The sequence below is a fragment of the Neofelis nebulosa genome, chromosome 5 (assembly GCF_028018385.1).
Source record: "Neofelis nebulosa isolate mNeoNeb1 chromosome 5, mNeoNeb1.pri, whole genome shotgun sequence".
Taxonomy (NCBI): domain Eukaryota; kingdom Metazoa; phylum Chordata; class Mammalia; order Carnivora; family Felidae; genus Neofelis; species Neofelis nebulosa.
Window position 1 is genome coordinate 154,932,346 of NC_080786.1, and position 22,027 is coordinate 154,954,372.

A 22,027-nucleotide genomic window follows, 5' to 3' on the forward strand; every position below is an offset into this window, starting at 1 on the left:
CAGCCCCAGGATAGCGCCGGGCAGTCGGAAGCTTTATCTAAACCATAAATATCAACTCCCAGCAGCGATGGCCGGGCAGAGCCTGCGTGTGGTGTCTCCCCTTTCCCATCGGCGGGTGTCACTTACGCCCGCCTGAGTTGTGGCGCTGTCCGCTTTTTTACGGGCAACCGCAGAAGTCAGGGTGCGGCTTGGATTTGCTTGACTTTTCCCACCTGCGTAGGTGGGGAGGCGTGTGGGTCCCCCCCCCCCCAGCCTGCTGGCTCCCCTCCGTCCTCCCTCTGGTTCTCACTCCTGCCTGCCTCCCTGCCTCCTTCTGGTGGATGCTGCTGGAAAGGGGAGGAGGGGGAGGAGGCCGGCTAGGAGCAAGGTGCTAGGGACGCCTGTGCGGGTGGCATCTGATCTGGGTGACCGAGTGCACATGGCACCACACGGGGGGCCCCAAGGAGGAGCTGGTTTTCCTGGGACGCGGTCTGGGGGCCAGCTTCTATGAACTGCACCGCTCAGGCTCCCTTTTCCCTTGGCTTGGGATGAGGGGTGAGAGAAGCTGGTGTGGAAATCCCACCCCCTCCCCCTCTCCGCTCCGGGTTCAGGGTGGCTGGGCTTCCCTCCAGCACGGCGGCTGTCGAGCCCTGACCTCTTCCAGGACCCGGCCCACCTTGCCCCTCCTCCCTGGGCCGCAGGCCCCTGGCCACCTGGCTCTGTGATCCTACCCCTTCCCACACCCCAACAGACAGCCTCTCCCCCACCACCCCTGCAGACAGCACCCCTCCCCCCCTGCGGACACCCCCCCCACATCCCTGCAGACAGCCCTTCCCACCTCCACACCCCTGTGGGCAGCCCCTCCCCCCTCCATACCCCTGCAGACAGCCCCTCCCTACCCCCCCACACCCCAGCAGACAGCCCCTCCCCCCCACTCCTACAGACAGCCCCCACCCCCTGCGCACACCCCCCCCACATCCCTGCAGACAGCCCCTCCCACCTCCCCACTCCTGTGGACAGCCCCTCCCTACCCCCTACACCCCAGCAGATAGCCCTCCCCAGCCACCTCTGCTGACAGCCTCCCCTCCCCCTGTGGACAACCCCCCACATCCCTGCAGAGAGCCCCTCCCATCTTCATACCCTGTGGACGGCCCCTCCCCCTCCACACCCCTGTGGACAGTCTCTCCCTACTCCCCACACCCCTGCAGACAGCCTCCTCTTGTGAACCCTGAGTAGAATCCCCTCTCCTGCCATGTGTGCTCAGCTTCCTGCAGCTGGTGAGGGGGACACGCGAAGCACTTTGCTTACTGCGTGAGTCTGTCCAAATCTGTGGAACTCTAGGGGCGCCTGGCTGGCTCAGTCGGTAGAGTGTGCAACCCTCGATCTCAGGGTGGTGGGTTCAAACCCCACTTTGGTCGTGGAGCCTACTTCAAAAAAAAAAAAAAAAAAGGAACAACAAAAGGCAAATCTTTGGAACTTTAAATTCGGGCACCGCGTGCCTCACTTGGTCTCTGGCAAGTGTCCTGAGCTGCAGAAGCTCCGGGAAGCAGAGAAGACAAGGGTCATCCCATCTGTCCTTCCCGTCTTACTCTGGGTTTGGATGTCTGTGCATGCTTGCGCATGGGGACTTGGACTGAAACCGTGTGATCTTTGGGCCGTGTCCCAGCGCTGTGTGGGCCCGGCTTCTGTTAGGGCTGCATTGTGTGTCTCCCCTGCGTGCCCCCCCTAAACCCAGTACCTCCGAATGTGACTGTATTTGGAGGTAGGGCCTTTGAAAGGTGCCTGCAATAAAAGAGGCTGTCAGGCCCTAGTTCTTTGCCCCTTGACCTTCTGAGAGGTGAGGGTGCCGGTGGCAGGGTGCACGGGCACAGAGGACCAGCCACCTGGAGAGGCAGCAGGAAGGTGGCCATCCACGCACCCAGGAGAGAGGCCGCAGAGGAAACCGGCCCCGCTGACTCCTTGACCTTGGACTTCCAGCCTCCAGAGCTATGAGGAGATGGATTTCTGTTAAGACACTAGTCTGAGCCAACTGACGCGCCCTGCCTCCGTCCCAGCGCAGGATGGGGTCCCAGTGCACGATGGGGTCCTAGGGCACGTGGCCGTCCGGAGGTCTCCCCGCTTTTCCCACACTGCCCTTGGTCACCGGGCAAGGAAGGAGGACGGGGGGGCGGGCCTTCCCTGATAGAAATGTTCTTTTGCTGTGATATCCCATCAGGCTTTATTTTCTGGACCATAAAAAACAGGTCTGGGGCACCTGGTGGTTCCATCGGTTAAACATCGACTCTCATTCTTGGCTCAGGTCATGATCTTGTGGTTCGAGAGTTCGAGCCCCGCATGGGGCTCTGTGCTGATGGTGCGGAGCCAGCTTGGGATTCTTTCTCTCCTTTTCTCTGCTCCTCCCCTGCTGGTGTTCTCTCTTTCTCCCTCAAAATAACAAATAAAAAAACCCAGCTCTTATTAAGTCTTTTATTCTTCAATCAGCGAATGCTAAGATAGCACGCTGCAGGTCAAACGACTGTGTTCTTACCGCACTAATGGCAGATTTAAGAGAAACATTTTTTGAGAGAGAGGGTGCAGGTGAGTGAGGGTCAGAGAGAGAGAGAGAGAGAGGAAGAATCCCCCGATGGGCAGAGAGAGAGGGAAGGAGAGATTTGGTCTCACCCAGGGCACAAGCTCACCACTCGTGGGGCAAGGGCTCACCCATGCGGGCTCGAACTCACAAACTGTGAGATTACAACCTGAGCCAAAGTCAGGTGCTAATGACTGAGCCGCCCCTGGCGCCCAGGAGAAGCACATTTAATAGAGTTAAGCTTATTTATTTTTCGCGAATCAAGACACATCCACTTGGGAGAAATTGTGACATTCAGGTGCATCAGAAAATTATGGCTTCTTTTATGGCCAGTGATCCGGGGGCCCGGGCCAGCCAGCCACCTGCCTTTCTGAGCAGTTGAAACCAGAAGGACTGGAATGTTTTGTACGAGGCCTGGCACTTAAGCGTATGAGGCTTTCAGCTTGGATTCTTACCGTCTCGCCTGTCTCGCAGTTCATTGATCTCAAACCTGGCAGAGGCATCCTCCGGGGAGAGGAGATTTAAGACAGAACGGCCGGTGCGAACGTCCACTTTGTGCGGGAGCTGCGAGGTGTGCCTGGGTGCCGGGTAGGAGCTGTGGGCCACGGCCGCGGGCTCTCGTGTAAATCAGAGCAGGAGATCGGGAGGTGGAATGCTTTTCCCAAGTGTGTGTTCACACTCCTCTCTGAGGCATAGCCATTCTGACAGCGGAGGAGAAAAAGTGTGTCAGTTTCTGCAATCGCAAGCATGTAATCCATATTCTCCCGGCATCCTTTAGGCCTGTTGTTAGTGATTAACGCCAAAAGTTGATTGTTTGTTTTTTTTTTTAAGTTTATTTCTTCATTTTTGAGGGAGAGAGCGTGAGCAGGGAAAAAGGGCAGAGAGAGAGGGAGAGAGTTCCAAGCAGGCCCCACACTGTCAGCCCGGAGCCCGACGCGGGACTCGAACCCACGAAACAGTGACCTCGCGCCCTGAGCTGAAACCAAGAGTCCGACCCTTAACCGGCTGAGCTACCCAGGCGCCCCTAAAAGTTGATTGTTTTAGAACCTGCGGGGGATGCGAACAGTTCCATGCTCCGCACAGGACAGCGTGCTTGGGAGTGTGCGGGTCTTTATCAGGCATAAATCCGGTTTTGGGCTGATGTTGGCTTTTAATGTCGTAAGGAATAGTGAAATCACGTAAGACGACTTTGACTGTGAATTGTTTGCGCAGGCGTTTGTGATAAGTGGGCGGGGGGACTGTCATCCAGTGTTGTGTGTATCGTGGCACGGATGTGCGGTGGACGCAGATCGTAGTCGAGAGTCAGGTGCTCTTTACTGAAGTATAGTTACCACAGTGTTATATTAGTTTCCGGTGTGCTGTAGAGTGATGCAGCCATTTGGTACGTCACTCAGGGCCCATGATGATGAGTGTCCTCTGCATCCTTCCTGTATTAAAGAGAAGGAACACTTCAGGGGCGCCTGGGGGGGCCCAGTTGGTTAAGCGTCCGACTTCGGCTCAGGTCGTGATCTTGCGGTCCGTGAGTTCGAGCCCCGCGTCGGGCTCCGGGCTGACGGCTCGGAGCCCGGAGCCCGCTTCGGATCCTGTGTCTCCCTCTCTCTCTGCCCCCCGCCCCACTCGTGCGCTGTCTCCTAAAAATAAATAAGCATTCAAAGAATGGTATGGATTCCAGGTTCTGTTCTCTGGGTTGGAGATTATATATAGTGGTTCCTGGGATGATTCCAGTGGACAAAACGATGACCCCTTAGATTCAGTTCTTCTGTTTTTATGTTTCTCAATAAAATGCAGCCTGGTGTCCGAGTTTGGTTAACTGGTAAGGCAGTTACTCTAACTCACTTGTCACAAAGCACACTCAGCAGATATTTGATGTGCATCGACACATGTCAGTGGTCATGTGACCCCCCTGGGGGGGTGCGCCCCCCCCCCCCCCCCCCAGGCACGGAGGGTACCGCAGTGAGCCACAGCCACAGTACATCTGGTGTTACATTTAGGGAGAAGAGACCGATCCAGTAAATACGCTGCTACTTGGAAGGTGGATTGAAACGCAGACAAAGGCATGCTGGGCGTGGGGGGGTGTTCTTGGGTGCTGCGGGGTGGTCAGGGGAGGGGTCTTCAATGAGGCAGCCCTGGAGCAGAGGCCTGAAGACCGAGAGAGTGAGGTATGTGGGGAAGGGTGTTCCAGGCGGAGGGAATAGCCAGGGCAAAGGCCCTGAGGAGGATGTGTGCTTGCGTGTTAGAGGTGCCCCCAGGAGGCCCCATGTGGAGCACGCCGGTGTGTCAGTAAGAGGAAAGGTGGCTGGCAGCTACGTGGTCAAGAAGGTAAAATTAGGAGATTAGTCTTGGAAATGCTAAATTGAGATCCCTTCAGTGGCAGCTGAATATGCACGTGGGGTTCCACAAGAGTGTCACCGTGAGAGCAGCCTTGTGAAGCCATGAGATTAGACGTGGTCTCCCGCAGCGTGAGCCTGGACGCAGAGGTGAGGTCCGAGGACGGGCCCTGAGACACCCCAGAACTTGGAGGCTGGGGAGGTGAGGAGGAATGGTCTGGGGGCCCGAGGAGGAGCAGTAGGGGGATGGGAGGAGAACAGGAAAGTGGTCGTGTCCGGGGGGCGGGGGGGCAGGGGGAAGGTGGGGACTCAGGAAAGGTCCAAATGCCCTGATGGCCAAGGGGCGGGAGGTCTAGCGGTTGGTCTTGGTGTGTGATGTGGGTAAGAGCTGTCCCCAGCAGTTCAAGAGAGAAGGAAGCAGAGGGCTTTGAAGCCGTGAATAAGTACAGTCACCTCTTTCTTTGAAATGTTTTAAGTTTATTTATTTATTTTTGAGAGAGACAGAGAGGAGGGGAGGGGCAGAGAGAGAGAATCCCAAGCAGGCTCCGCGCCGTCAGCACAGAGCCCCACGTGGGGCTTGAACCCACGAACCCTGAGATCGTGACCTGAGCCAAAACCAAGAGTCCTACGCTTACCCCACCGAGCCCCCCAGGCACCCCAAGCACAGTCACCTCTTGCAAGGGGTTTCCCTACAGGTGCGCAGGGGCCGTGGCTGTAGGAAGCTCTGAGGCGAAGACAGTTGTGGGTTGTTGCGTTTGTCCAGATGGGAAATGGAACAGCCCGTTTGTAAGCAGGTGGGAGCGATCCTGGGGGGATGTGCTGACGATGCGGAAGAGAGTCGGGGGCATCGGTGCTGTGCCATCCTGAGTGGGTGGTGGTGGCAGTTGGGAGGGGTGGGTGGGAGTTGGGAGGGGTGGGTGGGATCTGTCTCTACCTTTGCTGCATCAAGGGCATTTAGATGTCATACAGAAGGGTTCTCTCACACGTATGTCGGAGATCTTGCCGAGGTTAGTATGTTGCATTCTTTTTTAGCCAAGTCTTAGTTTTTCCTGCCTCTAGAATGTTCTGGAAGATTTGTGTGCGGCTGTTCTGTACTCTAATTAGGGAAATATCTGTATTTCACTGGCGTGGAGACAAAAGAGGGAGGCATCTGTCACTTCTCTTTTGGGTTAGCATTCTTTCAAAATATCTGGACACCGTAAAAATGTGAAGATCAATGGAGATTTAATGTCTTTCCTGAGAGGAATTTACTTGGAAGGGCTTTAAAAAATCTTTTTAGCGGAGAATGATCTCTTTGATCGCCATATGCCTATTAAAACACTTTTTTCCCCTCGTGGGTTTCACAAGAAAAGACCATCAAAGCCTTTTACAAATCACATAGAAGTAGCCTGTTTCTTAAATGGCTGGCCTGAAATTAGCAAAGGCCAGCAAACCCAAAACAATGGCCTTTCTGGGTGACACCTTCCCGGTTTGGGCCCATCAGACAGCAGTGCAAAGACATGATGCAAAACGGGCTTAATGCTTTCGATTTTGAGAAGGTGTCGTTGCAAAGGCTCGGTCCCGTTCCACGGTAAGCTGAGTACAAGGATTCTTACCCAGCCCCTCATCACGTAGAAGCATCAGTGTCGCTAGATGGCTTTCGTGCCTTTGCGACGCTTAGGGTTTAAGTCACACTGTCTGCTTCCAAAGCACTTCCATGATCGTATTGAACGTGTATTTTCATAAAACTGTGTGAGGCTAACCTGGCAAGTCCGTTTGGCCAGTGAGGGTTTTTTTTTTTTTTTTTGGATCTTTATATTTATTGCTTTTTGTTTCAATTTTATTTTTTTTATTTTTTAAAAATTTACATCCAAGTTAGTTAGCATCTAGTGCAACAATGATTTCAGGAGTAGATTCCTTAGTGCCCCTCCCCCATCTAGCCTATCCCCCCTCCCACAACCCCTCTAGTAACCCTCTGTTTGTTCTCCATATTTAGGAGTCTCTTCTGTTTTGTCTCCCTCCCTGTTTTCGTATTATTTTTGTTTCCCTTCCCTTATGTTCATCTGTTTTGTCTCTTAAAGTCCTCATATGAGTGAAGTCATATGATTTTTGGCTTTCTGTAATTTCGCTTAGCATAACACCCTCCAGTTCCATCCACGCAGTTGCAAATGGCAAGATTTCATTCTTTTTGATTGCCGAGTAATACTCCATTGTGTATATATACCACATCTCCTTTATCCATTCATCCATCGATGGACATTTGGGCTCTTTCCATACTTTGGCTATTGTTGATAGTGCTGCTATAAACATGGGGGTGCCTGTGTCCCTTCGAAACAGCACACCTGTATCCCGGGGATAAATGCCTAGTAGTGCAATTGCTGGGTCGTAGGGTAGTTCTGTTTTTAGTTTTTTGAGGAACCTCCGTACTGTTTCCCAGAGTGGCTGCACCAGCTTGCGTTCCCATGGCTGGTGAGTTCAGCGCTGTTTATTCACGGTACAGTAACAGGTTGTGTAGTCGGCATTTCACGTCCCTAGTCTCATTCTTTTGTGTTTCACACACTTAACATTGACTACAGTACCTTTGACAAACAGCATCATAAAACAGAGGGAGTTATTTTTCTTAAGTGTGTTGTGTAGCAGGGGAAAGGACTTAGACATTAAACTTTTAATTCATTGGACAAACCTCAAGTAATTAATCTCTGATTGTGTGTGCTTCATTCATTTTCCCGTCCTACAGTTGATTCAGCAGAGACTGAAGGCCATCATAAAAGAGAAAGCTGTTTTTAAAAGATAATTTTTTTTTTCAACGTTTTTTATTTATTTTTTTGGGGACAGAGAGAGACAGAGCATGAACGGGGGAGGGGCAGAGAGAGAGGGAGACACAGAATCGGAAACAGGCTCCAGGCTCCGAGCCATAAGCCCAGAGCCTGACGCGGGGCTCGAACTCACGGACCATGAGACAATGACCTGAACTAAAGTGGGACACTAAACCAACACCCAATCTTCTTTGTCGCCGTGGCCCCGGGCACATGGTAGCTGCTCACTAAATATTTATCGGAAAAAATAATCTTCCCCAAAGACTTGAAACAGAATTTCGAAGAGATATTTGCACACCCGTGTTCTCAGCAGCCTTAGCGCCATAGCCAACAGGTGCAAGCAGTGTGGGTGTCTGTTGGCGGACGAGTGATAACCACAATGTGATATATCCATACGGTGGATTATTGTTCGGCCCTAAAAAGGAAGGACGTTCTGGACATTCTGACACCGGTTACAGCGTGGATGAACCTCGGGGACATGATGCTGAGCGAAATCTGACAGACACAGAGAAAAACTGTGGGATCCCACTGGAGAGTCAGAGTCCCAGCGTCGGCGGGTAGGGTGGTGGGGGCTGGAGGAGGGAATGAGGCGTTAGTGTTTCCAGTGGACAGAGTTTCAATTTGGGGAAGACGAGTAAGTTCTGGAGGTGGACGGCGGGGGGTGGCTGTTACAGCGGTGGGAATGGACGTAACAGCGCTGACCTGCAGACTCCAGAATGGTTAAGAGGGCAAACGTTATGTGTATTTCACCACGATTAAGAACATGACTCTTACTGTCTAGAATAATGGCCAAAAGTAGCCGTTTTATAATAACGGCAACTTGACGGTCTTGCCCGTTGCTGCAGTACAAGTGTAAACGCTTTGTCTTTCTTCCTAACGTTGACTAAAAACTGGCAGTACTTGAACGTGGGAACCTGGGCGAAGTTAATCCCGTGTCTCTTTTCGGAAAGTTTAGATCTGAAATGGCTTCTCAATTGCGGTTACCAACTCTTGAGCACAAGGGAGCATTTAGTGAAACTCCGGAAATATCTTGAGAGTGAAGACGTCATACCTTTGATGAGAGTCTGCTTAAACTCCTTCAGAAAATGTGCAGAAAGGGCTGATTTTAAGCTAAAACGATGTCTCCTAAGATCCCTGGAAACCTATAATGGATTTTGGGGACGGAGCGGTTAGTTGTCTCTTTGGGAAGGAAGAGGCTACCTTGCCTTCTGGAAATAGAAGTTTCCCTCCCTCCACAGTCACCCGAATATGGGACATACCTGCTTTTGAGCTTTTTATTTATTTTATTTTGTTTAATGATTTTCTTTAAAAAACTTTTTTTAATGTGTAGTTTTGAGAGAGACAGATAGAGAGTGAGTAGGGAAGGGAGCAGAGAGAGAGGGAGACACAGAATCCGAAGCAGGCTCCTGCTCTGAGCTGTCGGCACAGAGCCCGACGCGTGGCTTGAACCCATGAACCGTGAGGTCGTAACCTGAGCCAAAGTCACTGAGCCAGCCGCTGCTTTTGAACTTTTTAATAGTGCTTTCTTTAAAAAGCGCCATTTAGCGTGAATTTTCTTCTCCATGACAAAGAGAATCATTATTATCATTGGCCTCAGGAAACGAGGTCTAGCCTTGTAACTCTGACACATGACTGCTTAAATATCCGCCTTCCTCTGTCAGTGTAATCGCATCCTGACAACAGGTAGCTTACATAAGCCCAGAGGCCAAGGGAGACTCCAGCCTGGGAGGTGTCCAGGGCTGTGACATCTCCATAGAAGAGAGGCCTCCACCTCCCCAGCCCCCTCCCCAGTTTACCTACAAGAGGGAGGGGCCGGGCAAGCAAACGGAATCATCCAGGCCACCTGTCACGGAATATCCCTTTGCAAACAAGCAAGCGTTGTGGCTTCCAACTGCTCTTCCAGAAGCTTGGTCGTTGTGAGGCTGCTTATGGCAGTGCCCCCAGGAGTCTGTGCTTGACTTCTGTGTCCAAGGGGCAGAGAAGCAGACCCCCGGACTGTTTTGATTCTTGAAGATGTAGCCAACAGCCCACCCTTCTTCGGGCTTGACACCGGCTACGGTGAGCCCAGTGACACATGGGCTCCTGGCCCTGGCCCTGGCGTTGCTGGTCACCGGTCAGGGCAGCCCTGCGTGCCTGACCACTCCCAGGACTTGGCGTGTCGATGTTGTCTCCAGTCTCTGCAGCCTACAGCACAGGCGGAGGCCTAGAACACCACGTTCATAGGTGAGGCTGAGAGCAAGAGCCGGAAACCCACAGACACAGCTTCATCAGGGCTTGGAGGTGGGTTTAGAGGGTTCTGTTGCCTCTTTCCATGTGTGCTCTGAGGCCGTTGCTACTCACAATGAAAACTGTCCTTGGACCCGGGAGGCTGATGCCCTGTCCGGGCTGCTGGGGGCTGAGCCTTAGGCCAACTCTGCCCGGAGGAAGCCCAGCCTTGTGGGGTGCCCCTGCACACTGGGGGAGACCCAGGCTCCAAATGTCCTTCCTTGTCTGAATTCTGTGGGCAACAGCTAGACTTAGGCGCACAGATTTCGAAGGCTGAAACTATTCCCTCCCGTTTTACAGATGAGCAAACTCAGGGCCAAAGAGGACTATTCCCGGGGCGCCTGGCTGGTTCAGCTGGAATTGCTTCCGACTCTTGATCTCAGGCTCGTGAATTGGAGCCCCATGTCGGGTGTAGAGATTACTTAACTACATAGAACTTAAAAGTGACTGTACAGCCAGCTAGCGGCCAAGTGGAGACCAGATCTCACCGCTTCACTGGGGGGGGGGCCTCTGTCCCTCGCCTTTGACGCTTGGGGAGGCATCTGGCTCTGTCTGCTTTGGGAGACAGGCCCAGGCCTCTGCTTTGGAGACTCCCCATTTACGAACCAGGCTTAGGTACCTACTGAGGTTCTGTTCAGAGGGAAGCCCTTGGAGAAGTGCTCCTGGAGCACGTGTCCAGCCGAGAGGGCCGGTGTGGGCTGGGCTCCGAGGAGCAGGCTCTGAGCAGAGTGTAGCTGCGGGGCGTTCACGGTAGTGCTCTTAGGATCCATGAGGGGCCGAGGAAGCAGGAGTGGGCAGAGGGTCTGATGAAGCCCAAAGGTGGCCTCAACTGCCCCCCCCCCCCCGCCCCGGGGCACTCAGGCACTAGGAGGGCCCTGCAGAGCCCTCCCGAGTTTGGCGGACGTGGCCAAGCCTTTGTTATCCAGTGTCACTCGTCATTATCTGTGGCTGTCCCCAGGAAGGGCGTGACCTTGGGGGAAGAGGCCAGGTGACCTCTCGCAGCCGGGCAGTGGGGAATCCGGGCAGTGCCCCCACGCTCTACCGCCACTGCGTCTTCCACGGGGGACAAAAGGGTATTTGAGACCCTAGGTGCTTAGAGGGTTCCTTTGCCTTGTGGGGGCGGGGCCAGGTCATGTGGACTTCCCATCAGCGGGAAAGCCCATCTCTCTGCCGCCCTCCTGCGCTCCCCGGGGGCTGGCTGGGAGAAGCATGTGCAAGAAGTCGGAGCTTCAGAGTTGTGCAGGCTGTTCACCAGGATCTCGTTCACCAACATCACCTTTGCTGGTTAGCCTTGAGGTGCGAAGGGCGGTCAGGCTGCTGAGGGTGGGGCACGGGCCCGGTGGGTCCTGCCACAGCCCCCCCTCCCCCGTCACCCATCACCCAAGTGTGAGTTCCACTCCGCGGTGGCCCCAGAGGGTAAGGACGGCCACTAGAGGCGCCATGGGAGAGAAACCGGGAGCCCAGTGGAACCCCCGAAGCCCTGAGGGCATCAGACACTAGGAAAACCCATCCGGAGGGCGGAGATTAACTGGCTCCAGCTCTGAGTACAGACGGCACCACTCATTCATTGACTCAGCAAACCTTTATTGAGCTCTGTGCTCAGGGCTAGTGCATCGAAGCCGCTGGGGTGACCCAAGGAGGCAGAGGAAGCGGAACAGCTCGAGGAAAGGTCCGGCGCATGGAACATACGGGACACAGAGACTCGTGGAAATGGAGGCAGAGGGAAGAGGAAAGGAGGTGGAGGGTCCCAGTCCCCCAGGGGACCGAGTGTGGAAGAAGGACTGGTGGAGTGAAGCGGCCTCGCTGGCCCTGGGGTTTAGAGTCTGAGCCGAGTGTGGGTGCTCCTGGCGCCCGGGCCACCACCCCGGTGTTTCGGCACATGGCCACGTTCACGCGGGCACCGCCTGCTGCAGGGGAGTGGCCGCAGTGCCCCCCCCCCCGGGGACCCCGTGCCAGTTCTGGCGCTGATACACCGCGATGCAAGTCAGCCCGCAGACGAGGGCGGACAGAGTCGCTCCAACCCCTTTGAGAAGTTAAAACATCCCGGTGAGCAGGGCACAATTCTGGGCGCACCACACGTGAACGATCTCAGGTGCCCCTCAGAACAGCAGCCTTTAGCCTTCCGCTTCACAGGTGGATGAGGACACCAATGCCCGGAGAGGGTGTGTCATTTACCTGAGCTCCCACAGCCAGCCAGTAGGAGGCTAAGCCGGGGCCCAAATCCAGGCGTCACAGACCCTGAAGCCACTGTATTGTCATGCTGCTCTGCTTTAGAGAAGGTGCAGAGCGTATCCTGGGACCGTTGGCGGAAAATGAACCTGAAGCCAGCAGCCTATGAATGGACACCATTAAGGGCCCGGGCTCTGGATGTGTGATGAAATCTCCCCCACCCTTCGCCTCTCCAGTCTTGCTACCGGGGTGGGGGTTGTGTCTGGAAAGTTTCAAAACTCAGGGACCCTCCCTCCCTGCGGTAAAACCACCCCGGGGATGGGTTTTCACTGCAGAGGGAGCCGTAACTCCTGTGTCCGGAAGGAGATCAGCCGTGTCTGATCTGGGGTTCACTTCGGTTCTTAAAACAGGGACCCCCGCATCAACCCTCCCGCACCCCAGATCCCGCGCTCCTAACCTCCACCTGTACGGCCAGAATTAACCTGCCAAGCCCTGAGCACCCTGTGGAAAACCTTCACTGCTGGTTTTTTTTTGTTTCTTTTTTCCTCCAAAAGGAGCTGAGGAATCCATGTGGCCCTTGACGTGTGTTTTTCTAGTAGGAGCCTCGTTGCAGTAGTGAAAGCCCAAGCGTGCGTGAGCGCGGAGCCTGAATAAATCGTATAATCAAGCTCCTCTTAGCTGAGTTCGGTAACATCTGTTTGTGTTAAGTGGAGCCCTTTGAAAGTGATTCCCCCCCCACCCCGTTCTTTATAAAACAACCTTAATTTTAGATTGTGGAGAAATGGTGCGTGGCAATTATTTTTGCTTTCTTCAACAAGATGTGTTTAAGTAAATGAGATTCATCTCCAGAACCGAAGCGGAGAAAGAACCTGGTTAACAAGATCAGCGCCTATAATCACGCGTAATAACTGTGGGCAAACAGCCCGTGTAGCTGGGCCGGAAAATGCCGCTGCTTGCGGGTTCTGCTTGCCGGCCGACTTCAGCAGATGGGCGGCTAATGTAATTAGGGATCGTTGTGTTCAATGAGCCATTATTTAAACGATCTGCTCATTTTCCTATCTATTAACCTGCTGAAAAAGAGACAGTGATATCTGAGAGATCTCCAGCTGCTAATCACTAACTGGACGCGTCACCCAGTTCTTTCCTTTAACGCGATGTTTTGCCCTCCTGCAGTGACGAGCAAATGACTTTCTGCAAGGTGATTGCCCCGTGCATCAGCAGAAGATTAAGGAGGGACAGACAGTGGGAGACACGCACAGTCTGGATGTAGGTTTTGGCTGGTGGTAGAACGGTCAGGTGGGTCATCGTCTTGGAGGGCTCTTCGCTTTCCTGACCACACTTGGCTTTCGTTCCGTTCAGGGTCTCTGAGTTTAAGCATATTTGGTCTCTGGGGCACATGAGGCAAGGTTTGCCGGAGTCACCCTTCTCGCGTTTCTCCCTGCCCTGAGACACTGGTGGGGGCAAGGCAGTGAGGCAGGGAGGAGCCCGTGACTGCAGGGAGGAGCCCGTGACTACAGGGAACAGCTGGGTCTGGGGCTGTCCGGACTTCTGGGAGGCGGCAGAGCGCGCTGTCCAGCTGTCCAGGTGAGGAGCCGGCAGGTGGAGGTCTCAGGCCATCCGATGCTGTGTTCACTTCCTGGCACTTCATGCCGCCCTGGATGCTTGAAGGGTCTTTGCTGCTGCAGCTAGAGAATGTACCGGAAGCTCCAGTAAATACCAGGGCACATGAGAGGGCACCAGAACCTCTGCTGTTGTCTGAATTCCTTTAAAAATGTTTTAATGTTTATTTATTTTTGAGAGAGAGTGCGAGCAGGGGAGGGGCAGAGAGAGAGAGAGGGAGACACAGAATCCGAAGCAGGCTCCAGGCTCCGAGCTGTCAGCCCAGAGCCCGTCACGGGGCTCGAACCCATGAACCGTGACATCTATGACCTGAGCCGAAGTCAGATGCTTAACCGACTGAGCCACCCAGGTGCCCCCATCATCTTGATTCTAACATTGGTTATCCTTGGATATTTAAGAGCTAAACGTGTGGTTATTTTGTAGAGCACCTGGGACATGAAGTGAGCCCACCCTAGCCATTTCTAGAAAACCTAGATACTTTGCGCGCACATATCAGGAGTTTGATCTCCATCTCCCTCCAGCTTCTTGGCAGGTGCACCTTCTCCCAGGTGTGTTCTTACCCCTACAGGTCAGCTGATTAGCAGATGCCTGAGGTAGTCATTGTGGGGAATGACAAAAGGAGACAGGAAAATCTGTTTTGCCCTCAAGCAACTTTCAAGCTCTTTGAAAGGAAAGCTACTTGGAGAAAAGGAAGGCCAGTAAAGACCCAGACAGGCCGGACTCGTCGCACCAACACACAATGAGGAAAATAAAACCCCACAGCAGGTGCCATTTGAAAAATGAGTGAGCTTTGTCTAGGCAGGCCAGGGCGTGAGGATAAAGTCCTGACTGTCCCCAAGGACACTCCTAAAGGGAACGTCCTGAAGAACCCGTTAGATTCAAACTGCTCTGGAACCAGCCCTTGGCCAGAGGTCCCTTGGGATGTCCTGGAGTTTGTGGTGGTGGCCACTGAGGACTGACATGCAGAGACTTGCATGTGTAATTGGCACAAGCAGGTATTGCTGGCTCACTGAGAGTCTGCACCAGGGAGCAGCGAGGCACGGGCAGCGAGGTGGGGTCCTGCCCAGACGCAGGCTTGTGAGAGGTGGGGCCCCCTGGATCCAGGGCTCTGTCACCGCTCAGCAAAGTGGCTCAGAAGCACGTTGTCATGAAGACACTGGCTGTTCACATTTCGAAACCTGCCCAGTCCTCACCCACCAGTGTGCCGAATGGTGTCCTTGCTTCAGGATTATTTTGTAGAATGGCATCGCGTGGGTTCAGCTGGGGCTGCTGGGCTTGGAGAATATCGTTGAAGAAGTACACGCCAAAGGGGAAAGTGTTTGCTTTAGGGGTAGTAGGAGTCTCCTACGTCTTCTCTCTCGTCTTCTAGAATAGACGGTCTCAGATCTTTTGCCTTCTTGATAATTTGCGTATTATTGGTGCGTGTGGAATACAGACTTGCCTTATAAATGAATAAACAAGTTTCTTTTGCCCAGAATACGCAGCGACTTGTTCACGGCTTTCCAGCGGCCAAGATGCCCTGGGCGCTGTCCAAGGTACTGGGGCCGAAGCGGCGAATCCCACCCAGGCCCTGCTCCCCTGCAGGGTGCCCCGTGCTGGGATGTCCCCTGGAGAAGACCGTGGGGCGCCGTCCAGTGTGGAAATGGTGCACCAGGGGCTGGGGACACAGAATTCCTAGGAACAACGTGTACGGCGTTTCCAAGAGCACAGAGGAGGGAAGTATCTGCAGGGGGGATGAGATAGGAGGGCTGTGGTGGGAAAACTAGGAAGGTAATGTTTCTGGAGCTTCCAGGGGCACTGGTCAGTAGTTGCCTGTGCTGCTTACACGCTTGTAATCGAGACGGAAGTTTAGCTCAGTGATGCCTGGCCGTGCTGGGAGGCACAGGGCAGTGGCTCCAGGGAGTGTTTGGAGTTTTTATTGTTTTTACGGAGTGACAAAAAATTTGTCCTGTTAATTCCTGCAGTTCTGGACCTTTTTTTTTTTTTTTTTTTAAATGTTAATCTATCTGCATCTTCAACGTCCCTTGATGGGGCTGAGCGTCCTGGGGTTTAGACCATCATGGGTGTGTGGACTTGAGCCCAAGGAGGCAGAAAATGCTTTTGGAAGTTCAGGATGAAGGATGCTGCAGAAGGCAGTGTGAATGCGTGGAGTGAGGCTAAGAAACCGGTACCCTGAGCCTCGGAGGTTCAGCTTGTTGCAGAGCAGAGGCACGGGGCGGGTGGCACTACCTTTTTTCCCTTGTGGCTTGGATTCCTCCCAAAAGGGGAGCTATGGCGGGACGTCAGCACACACGACGTCTGTCTCCAGCATCGTCGCACAGAAAAAAGTGTCGGCTTGCTGCTGTGCAGAGACGTTACTTGAAACACAAACCCACGGTGGTTTCCCTGGACATCCGTCCCTTGCCTGACTTTGGACTGCCTCATTTATTGGGGTGATTTCTCTCCTCAGATCCTTTGCTCCAGGAACAACTGAGGTGGCCGGCTTTGCCGAGCCATGACTCGAATTGAATTTTCTTGCAAGCTGAGCCCTGCTGAACTCGCTGGGAAAGAGAGGCTCGTACCAGATGCCTGGACGGTTAGGAGTCGGCTGTGTAAAAGAACGGAGTCTGTATTCTGGTGCAGCTTTCTCTGCTTTCGTGTCCCCCTGCCTCTGCAAAGCAGGGCTTTGTTTGTTGCGGTAGACGTAAGCGCAGGGGTGTGTGAAAGTTCTGGTAAGATGCGGAGGCTGTTAGGGGGTGGATGTCTACCCAGAAATTCTCCTAGGCGATTGTGCCTCTGACCACGCTTGTTGTGAAAAAGCACTCGGTGTGGAGGTGGGATGCCCCCAGGCAGCCGGCCTTTCCTGCTGGGTGGCTGTGTGCGTGGAGACCCGGAAGCGCTCGTAAAGGTGGCACGCTTTTCCTGACCGACCATGAGTGTGGGCAGGGAGGATGCTCATGTTCAGGATTCTAGAGTTTTCTCATCTGTGATTTAATGACAGATGAAGTATTCCTCACTGTTGTGAAATTGTTTTTTGTTGTTTTGTTTTATTTTTCGGGTGATTGATAGGTCTTGCCACACTTTCTTCTTTTATTTATTTGAGAGGGCGCGAGAGCATGAGCACGGGAGGGGCAGAGAGAGAGGCCGAGAGAGAATCCAAGCAGGGTCCGCGCTGTCAGCGCACAGCCCGACGTGGGGCTCGAACCCGTGAACCACGAGATCATGATCTGAGCTGAAATCAAGAGTCGGATGCTTCACTGACCGAGCCACCCAGGCGCCCCTCACTCTCTGTTTTTAAAGGTGTCAAATTCCCCGATTGGCCTCATGAAGGAGTCCTGGGGTTTTACCCTTCTCCTTTGTTTCTCTGCTGCTTTCCTCCAAGCAACTTGAGAAGCTCTTCTTGTCCTCCGGAACCATTTAAATCTGGAAGCGGGATCCCGTGTGTTGCACGGCTGAGCGTGTGTCAGCTTGGACCCAGTGTCTGCTGCTGGGACAAAAGCCTTGGTGCTTGACAGGTTGCATTTTGGCAGTTCGTTCCCAGGACGGGTAAAGGTGCCATCCTTTGCTGTTTTCACATTGGCCATATGTGATACTGCGACTTACTAGAAGAAATCTATGTTTGATCTTGGTCCAGTTCCTGGCAGAGCTCCTGAAACCCGAGGAGCTCCCCCAGGGATAGGACTGCTATTCAGAGCAAGCCCCCGTCCGCCCACACCTGAGTGACGTTAATGAGCTTGCTCTTGGGACGGGGAACCAACCTGGGAGGAGAGTTGGAGTTCAGGCTCGCCTCGGGAGGGCAGACGGGCTGGAGGTTGACCCAGTCATCAGCGGCCGACGATTTCATCAGCCATCCTGAGTGTGAGGCCTCCATGAAAACGTAAACTACAGGATCAAAATGGAAATGGGACATGGGAAGCCATAGGATTAGGAAAAATGTATTGAGTTGGACGTATGTGGGATGGGTTCCTGTCTTAAAAGAACTGATTTTGAGGGGATTGCTTTTACGTTTGTTTATTTATCATTTTTATTTTATTTGTAAAATTTTTTTTACGTTTATTTTTGAGAGAGAGAGAGAGAGCACGAGCATGAGTGGGGGAGGGGCAGAGAGAGAGGGAGACAGAATCGGAAGCAGGCTCCAGGCTCCGAGCTGTCAGCACATGAGCCTGGAGATCATGACCTGAGCCGGAGTCGGACGCTTAACTGACTGAGCCACCCAGGTGCCCCAATGTGAAGGGACTTTTTAAAAACCTGCACAGAGATTCTGATAAGCCTGCTTTGAGGATCATGTTGTGTTGAGTCACTGACACTGAGAGTGGGAGCGGAGAGCTCTGCCCTGTAGGAATAGCCGGCCCTCCCGGCTGACCTGCGCACGAACTCCTCCCCCGGGCGCACCTGCCCTGACTGCTGGAGGCACGCGAGGTCTCTGCAGCTCCTTTCCGGTCCGGCCCAAGTACACGCAGACTTGGCGACAGCCTCGGGGCTGTTGGGCATCACATGCTCGAACGGGGAACCGGATGATTTTTATTCAAACTGCAGGCTGTCTGACATCTCCTCTCTGTAGGGGAGTGAGATTTTGCACCTTTTCCAGTGACTCTGTGTTAGTAGATGCAGACGAAGGGCAGAATTCACTTCCTGAAGTTAAGGCGTATCGAGTGATTTTTGTCATCTCTTTATTCAGTACGTTTTAGAGTCACGTCAGGCCTCAGGCCCCAGATCTGTCCGCCATTCCGCCAAGTGTCATGGATGGGATCTTCAGTGCTGGGAAGGGCACCCTCTGAGGTCACAGAATTGGCTCTTGTTTGGGAAAACGTGGGCAGTGCATTCGCTGTGCCCACAGCTCCAGGGCAGGTGCTCCCGGGACGGGTCGTTACTCCCGGCCATTTCCACAGCCTCCTGCAGGGGAAGGCCAGGGCACTTCGATCGGCGAAGCGGGAGCCAGAATTGCTGTCTGCCTGGCAGCCTAAAACAGGGCCTCCGCGGAGCCTGCCCACAGCACGTTCAGGCGCCCCAACTGTACCTTGTTTATTTTTTCCCGAATCTGTATTGTCTTTCAAAGGAAAAGTTGGTGTCTTTGATTTTTTTTTTTAACCTTTGAGAATCATTTAGCTGTTCACTCAACACATATTTGAGCGTCTACTCTGTGCCTGGCCCCGTTCCGGGCACGGGGACAGAGCAGCGAACAAAATAGCACATATCCCTGCCTGAGAGCTCACACGCTAATGGGGTGAAGGGGAAATGGGCAGCTCCTAGAGCCAGGAAGTGGGTAGGCGGGTTAAAATAACGTGTTTGGAGTAAGACGGCGTGGGTTCAGACCCCGCCCTGCCACGCACACACCCGCGTGTGACCAGGTTGGTCAGCCCCTCTGCACCTGCTTGCCCTATCTGTGAATAAGGGTGTCGATGCTGCCCTCAGAAGGCCCTTGTGAGGGTTCAACACGTTAGTGTCTGTGCAGCACTGTAAGGAGTCCCTGGCACATAGTAGGTGCTGAGTCCTTGGCACATAGTAGGTGCTGCTAGATGCCTGCCATTGCTGTTGTTACCCCAGGAGGGCATGAGCGTCATGGGAGCAGAGGGATGAAGGGAAGGGGGTGCCCAGCAGAGGCAGGGAGTTGCCATTCAGAAGGGTACATTGAGAGGTGCCCGTTGAGTAAAGCCTTGGAGGACATGGGGGGATGTGCACTGCAGCTTCCCTGGGAGGGCACTCCGTGTCCCGGGTCCTCCCGGGAGGGCACGCCATGTCCTGGGTCCCCCCCCCCCCCCGGGAGGGCAGTCCACTTCGGCACAGGCAGCGGGTCGGGGGGCAGGGACGGCCCCAGTCTGGAATGTCCACGGAACAGCATGGTGGGGGTGGAGTGAAGTCGGGGCGCCGGGGACTTGGCAGCCGGTGTGAGGACTGAGGCTGTCGAGCCGAGGGAGGGCAGGGGGTGGTGCACTCTGACTTACACTTTTGTAGCGTCACGGTGGCCACTGGGTGGAGTGGACCGAGGGAGGAGACGGGGACGCTGGTTGGGAAAGGCGGGAGATGGTCACGCCACTGGCCACGTTGGTCCCGGCAGAGGTGATGAGAGACGGGCAGGCGCGGAATACAGCCCGGAGGAGGGGGTCTGGATGTGGGGCCTGGGGGAGAGAAGCGGTGAAGGTGTCACCACGCTGTCTGGCCTGAGCTGACGTGACAGAGCCACTGTTAACAAAACAGCAACAAAGTCTATGGACGCGGCAGGCCTGGGGGTGCCGGGGGCTCAGTTCTGGACACGTCAGACGTGAGACAGTGTGTTTGTTTCCTGGGGCAGCCATAGTGAAGCACAGACCGGGTGGTCTGACACAGAAATGTCTCCTCTCACAGTCTGGAGGCCAGAAGTCTGAGGTCAAGTTGGCGGCCGGCCCGCCCTCCCTCTGGGACTCTGGGTCGAGTCCTTCCTTGAGTCTGCTGGTTGCCGGTGATGGCCGTTAGTCTCTGGTGCCCCTTGGCTGCACCTGCCTCTGTCCAGTCTCTGCCCCTGTCCCCTGGCCTTCTTCCTGTGTGTCTATATCTTCACATGGTGTTTTCCTCTTGTAAGGACCGCAGTCCTGTCGGATGACGGCCACCCTAATGACCTCATCTTAATGGCATCCGCAAAGACCCTATTTCCAAGTCAGGTCACAGTCACAGGTTCTGGGGGGTTAGGACCATGGTGTGACTTTCTGGGGGACACATTTCAACCCCTAACGGATGGCTCTTGGGCATCCAAGTGGAGGTGTTGAGCGGGGAAGGCCTGGGGGTGCCCGCGTGGGAGATGTAGGGGAGTCACAGGCGTGTGGAGGGCAAAGCCGTGAGACTGATGAGGTCGCTGCCACAGGGCGAGTGTGGCTGGTGCCTGGTGGTCGCAGGGCCAACCTGTGGGGGACTCCCGCACACGGGGCAGAGGAGAGGCACCCAACAGTGAGACTGAAGTGGGCAGGCAGGAAGTCGGAGGAAAACTGGGAGCGTAGAGTCCCGGAACCCAGAACGAAGACCGTATTTCCAGGACAGAGTGGCTGACTGGGCAAGATTCTGCTGAGGGAGGGGGTCAAGTGAGAGAAGCGTGGAAAACACTGTATTTGGCAAAACTGAGGGTTTTTCCCAGAGCAGCTGTGTAAGTGTTGAGAGAATTCTAGGTAAATACTTACCCACCTGGGTTATCTCATCAATAGCTTATGTTTCTTAGCAGTTTTTTTTTTTAAGGTTTGTGTATTAAAAAAATCTTTTTAATGTTTATTTTCGAGAGAGAGAGAGACACACACAGAGTGTGAGTAGGGGAGGGTCAGAAAGAGAGGGAGACACAGAATCCAAAGCAGGCTCCGGGCTCTGAGACGTCAGCACAGAGCCCGACACGGGGCTTGAACCCGCAAACTGTGAGATCATGACCTGAGCCAAAGTCGGACACTTAACCGACTGAGCCCCCCAGGTGCCCCTCCCTGCTGTTAGCTTCTTAATGGACTGTTCAGATTTCAATTTCATAACGACTTTTAACACAAATTTCTCATTGATACAAGTTTTTTTCCAAGCAAGTTTTTTGTTCTTGGTGCTTAGTTTCAGAAAGAATTCTTCGAGCATTGCCTTCTTCCAGTAACCTGATAGTTTCTATTTTTTCCCCTTCAAAATAAAAGCTGCAGATTCTCGTGGACACTGGAAGCAGCAACTTCGCCGTGGCAGGTGCCCCGCATTCTTACATAGACTCGTACTTTGACACGGAGAGGTGAGTGACGGGCGCGTGGCTGGGTGCGGCAGGGTTTCGGGGCACCGCGTGAATACTGAGCAGACACTGGCCTAAGAGAAGCCGAAAGGCTGTGTTGTTTAAAGGGGGGGGGGTCCGTGTATGTATGTATTCGTGTGTCTGTGTAGACATCTACGTGTATATTTGTATGCCTAGATATCTGTGTATATGTAGACCTGTGTGCATGCATCTATTTGTGTAGACATTTGTGTGTATATTTGTGTGTGTGTGTACATATTTCTGTGTATGTATAGACATTTGTATGGTTGTGTGTATTTGTGTGTATATATTTGTGTAGGTGTAGATATCTGTATATGGTTCTGTATGTACTCTGTGTGTGTGGTTGTGTGTATTTGTATTTGTAGACATCTGTATATGTAGATATTTGTATATAATTGTGTGCGTATTTGTGTGTATGTGTAGATACTTGCATACGTGTGTATGGTTGTGTATCTATTTGTGTGTATACGTATATGGTTGCATGTCCATTTGTGTGTGTATTTGTAGATATCTGTGCATGCATATATGGTTGTGTGTATGTGTAGACATGTGTGTATGTAGATATCGTGTGTGTACGATTGTGTGTATATTT

At 53.5% G+C, this 22,027-nt stretch overlaps 1 protein-coding gene across 3 annotated transcripts in view; it reads left to right on the top strand.

Moving 5' to 3' along the window:
• The window catches only part of BACE2 (beta-secretase 2), a 91,772-nt gene that overhangs the window by 18,792 nt on the left and 50,953 nt on the right, over positions 1–22,027 (top strand). For all 3 annotated transcript variants that reach the window (XM_058732061.1, XM_058732059.1, XM_058732060.1), the window contains exon 2: positions 21,329–21,417. In XM_058732061.1, coding sequence (XP_058588044.1) covers positions 21,329–21,417 — 89 coding nt within the window. The remainder of the gene's footprint in view (positions 1–21,328; positions 21,418–22,027) is intronic.